At 47.7% G+C, this 4,250-nt stretch overlaps 1 protein-coding gene across 1 annotated transcript in view; it reads left to right on the top strand.

Moving 5' to 3' along the window:
• The first annotated feature begins 157 nt into the window (after positions 1 to 157).
• ZNF648 (zinc finger protein 648) overlaps positions 158 to 4,250 on the top strand; it is a 21,252-nt gene continuing 17,159 nt past the window's right edge. Inside the window, exon 1 of the mRNA XM_019530954.1 lies at positions 158 to 1,272. Within this exon, the coding sequence (XP_019386499.1) occupies positions 247 to 1,272 (1,026 nt within the window). The 5' untranslated portion in view covers positions 158 to 246. The remainder of the gene's footprint in view (positions 1,273 to 4,250) is intronic.

Raw genomic sequence — 4,250 nt, 5'->3', positions numbered from 1 at the left:
CTGCCGGGGGGTGTCCCCCAGCACCCTCGTGGGGGCCGCGGGGCCGCCGCCCCTCCAGGCAAGGTGGGGGCGGCCTTCGTCCACCCTCTGGGGTGCAGGCGACCAAACCTCCGCCCCGTTGCCACCAGGGGTGTCCAGCCCGCCAGAAACCCTGGGCCAGGTGCCCATCTGTGGGGGGGATGCGACCGTCTGGGCCGTGCAGCCACCGAGGTGCAAAGCCCTGCAGCAGGTTGGTCCACGTCGGCCATGCGCGTTGTCGCTGCCCGATGGCTCCCCGGGCTGTTGGCCACTCGGCGGCTGGGTTTGGAGCTGCGTGGAGGAATGAGGCTCAAGGCCCGAGGAAGGATGGCTGGGAAGGCGGTAGACTCCGAAAAGGAAGGCTCCTCGTTTGTTTTGAGAGACATGTTCATCTTGTGCTCGCGGCTTTGTTTTCAGGCATCAGGAGATGCTGGGAATCGCGGGCAGCTGGCACAGGTGACCATTCATGCCCGACAGCCCCGAAAGCACGTCCTGCCCCAGTCAAGAAGAGCAGGATCAGCCAGATCAGGGAACAGCTGCTGGCAGATGGCCGTGGAGATCATCAGCCATGCAGGCTGTGCCATGCCTTCCCGGGAGAGTCTGGAGCACAGTGTGATGCTGGAAAGCCCTACAGAGCGTGGCCAAAGCAGGGCAGAGCTTGGGAGGGTCCTTGCTGACCTGGCAGCAGTGGCAGAAGTCAGTAACCTTGGCCCTGCGCTGAAAGACCACAAGCCCACAGAAGGCCCTGGTGCCTGCGCCATGGCCTTAATCTGTGGGGACTGCGGCAAGAGCTTTGCCAGGAAGTCGGACTTCAAAGTGCACCAGCGAATCCACACGGGGGAGAGGCCCTACACATGCTCCTACTGCAGCAAGGGCTTCTACCAGGCCTCCATGGTTCGGCGGCATGAGCGCACGCACACCGGCGAGAAGCCGTACCGCTGCTCTGTGTGTGACAAGTCTTTTGCCCGCTCCACCTCACTGCTGATCCACCAGAACACACACACCGGCGACCGGCCCTACGAGTGCCCCTTCTGTGAGAAGACCTTCTCCGACCCCTCCACCCTTCTCCAGCACCGCAAGATGCATATGGGCCTGAAGCCCTTCCACTGCGGGATCTGCAACAAGTCCTTCAGCCAGTCGTCCAGCTTCACCTTCCACCGGGCCACACACACCAATGATCGCCCTTTCGTCTGTGCTGATTGTGGCAAGGCCTTCATCCGCTCCACAGCCTTGCTTAAGCACCGCCAGACACACGTCCAGAAGTCTTTTCGCTGTGGAGAGTGCAGCAAGGTCTTCCCGAAGCTCTCAGGCCTCCGCTCCCACCAGCGTATGCACGCCCAAGGCCGACAGATAGAGATGGAGCTGAGGGAGCACGAGCGGGGGTGCTGGGAGGACAGGCGAAATGTTGCAAAGCTGGGGTTCCCTGCCGCAGATCCTCTGCCTCAAGACTGTCCCCTCCTGAACTTGGCTCCGCAGAAAGAATCCAGCTGACCCTAGGACTGTGTTCAACTCTGCACCATTACTCATCTGCACCATTGGATATCAGAGGTATATTAAGGCTGTGGGTGCAGATCTAGGGTCCCTTCCATATACACTGGCCAGCATCCCACATTCTAATATGTCTCCTTTAGTACAAGACCAGAGCCCTTCTCTGTATCACAACTATGTCACATCACTTCCTGTTATACCTTTTGCCTGTCTCACATTTCAGATCTGAATCTCTCCATCCTCTTGCTACTGCCTTGCTTTCTTGGCCTATGATTTTAGGTGGGTCATGCAGGACCAGGTCTTCAATGAGAACCTCCAGAGAAAGCACAAGCAATTGAGAGGGAGGATTTGGGGACCCTGTCTGGCATTCTTCTAGGTCACTATTGAACCAGTGCCCTAGCTTGGTGACAGGGGCATTATGCCGTTGTCAAGCAAATGGATTAATTGAGGTCCTAACTACATGTGGTCATTAAAGATCCAAAGGCACTTTCTGCAAAACAAGGGTGCAGATGTTATTTCTAATATCTATGCCAAATTTCAATTTAGTGGCCCATCTAAAACACTACCCTCAGTGTCATGCACTTTCAGATAAATCTTGTGTTCTTAAATTCATATTCTAAACTGCTATATAGTGCCACTTAGTGCAGCCTACTAGAGGTGGCTACATTACATTGATTGTCAAAATGATCCTTGCATGGCATTTGTAAAACATCTGCCTGGATTGAAACCACAACCTAAATATGAGATGATTATTTCTGTACCTCTTATCCTTCAGAGGTACAGGCTCAAATTCTGTTCTCTTCTATAGAGACTTGCTGTTACCACTGCATGCAGTTTGTATTAGAACTATTCTTGAATAGGGTGAATGCTGAAAAATATTTTTGTTGACTGCCAACATTGATTTTATCCATATGCCTTTAAATGTTACCTTTTAACTCTTACTGTAGCAAGTGATTTAATACGATGAATACTTACTAGAACAGCATATTCTATTGTTGCAAAAGATTCATGTAAACTAAATTTCAAATGTATATTGACACTGGAAACCTAATTTTAAGAATTATGTTCATCCAGGTAAGAAACAGAAACTTACCACGGGCACATCACATTGTCTCTCCAATCCAAAGAACTTCAGACCAAGGGTTACTGGCAGAAATTACTTGGTCGGTGATTCTGAATAAGTTCAGGAAAAGTTGTAGTCTGTCAGAGAGAGAAAAAGAGCTGACAAAAGTAAATAAGACATTGTTGAAAAGCAGGATAAACATTTCAACAACACCCATTTTGTCTCTCTGAACTGAAAATTCTGGTAAAAATTTTTAAAAATCCAAAATAAGGAAAAAATTCAGGAAAAAGTCGAAATATTTTCTCTCCATTTTCTTCTTCATCAGCATTGAAGAAAAATTGTCAAAGATATAAACATTCAGAAAGTGTAGGCCAGATTTTTACAATGACTTAATATGAATGACTTTGACCAGCTCTGATGCTATCTAAAGTATAAACCTTATTCTGTCTCCATTTTGCCCAGATTAGTGAGGGGGAAAAGGGTAAATGAGCAGCAAAGTGACTAAGGGCCTGATTAGATACAAATTCAAAAGTGCTAATGGTGACTGGAGGAACCTAAATAGGCAGCACTAGTGCCTAGAAAAAGGAAGGGCATGAGGAAGGGAAAAGAGAATCAGAAGGTTGGTTGGAAGAGTCCAGAGTCTTTGATTGGTACCAATGCTGCAGAACTGAAAATACATGCTTCTGGGAGTCCTCTCATGAACAGGTGACTTGTTTCCCATACACAAAGCATATAAATTCGCCATAAACTGAGAGTTACGGTAGCCAGAATTGCAGTTTGAACATGGAAATGCTTTAGAACGAGGCAAAACTTCACAGTGCAGGGAATTGGGGGTGGTGCATTGCATTTCAATTTACTGTGAGTAGTTTCCACTGTATTACCAAAACCTACCTCTCTTCAATGTAATGTGATGAACAAGGGGGCAGGGCTAGTTTGTGGGGAAGCAGCATAATTTTCAGGGATTTTGACTTTAACATAGCACTAGCTATTTCCTTTTCAGTTCTGAAGAAATTAAGCAGCAGTTTCTAGCCCTGCTGTTACCAGCCGAAGAAGCCCTGAGATCTCCCTGTATCTGCTGAAAAACAGCTTCCTGTTCAATTGCATTCAAAGCAATTGGAAAAAGATGGTGTTGGATTTTCAATATAGCTAGTGCTTCCTCCTGTACCTTTTCAACAAGGCCAGCAAAGAGGCTACTTCTCTTCTACTGTTTGGCACTCAGCTCACTGTATCTGAAACCACTCAGAGCCATATCCATGTTTCAACCCCATCAGTACTAGAAAAACAGGGTCTCTAGCCTGATGCTAGGAGCCTCCAGGGCAGCTATGATGAGTCTCTGTTCTCACTTAGACCATTACAGTTGATTGTAGATGAGTCCTCTGGATAAACACGAAGATCAGTTTTTGCCATTTACTGAAAATCAATTGTTCCTTTTTAACTGGAAGAAATCTCCAATCCTGAGAAATATCCAACCTAGGAATCTGGGATCGGAATTTACTATGAGGGAGAGTGACCTGTTTTCATGACATTTCTACTCCGTTCAGCAAAAACTGACTCAGAATATACTTCCCAGTTTCTGTGAGGTGTATTGGAGGAATATTACCTACTGATTGTTTGTCCTGCATGTTAAAGCTGCAGTTTGAAACTGAGTAAGTTTCAAGCTGGTCTACTGAAACTGCATAAT

The sequence above is a fragment of the Crocodylus porosus genome, unplaced genomic scaffold, assembly GCF_001723895.1.
Source record: "Crocodylus porosus isolate Cpor-Errol unplaced genomic scaffold, CroPor_comp1, whole genome shotgun sequence".
NCBI classification, from domain to species: domain Eukaryota; kingdom Metazoa; phylum Chordata; order Crocodylia; family Crocodylidae; genus Crocodylus; species Crocodylus porosus.
Note: the sequence above shows the minus strand (reverse complement) of the source record. Positions and strands in the feature narration are given on the sequence as shown.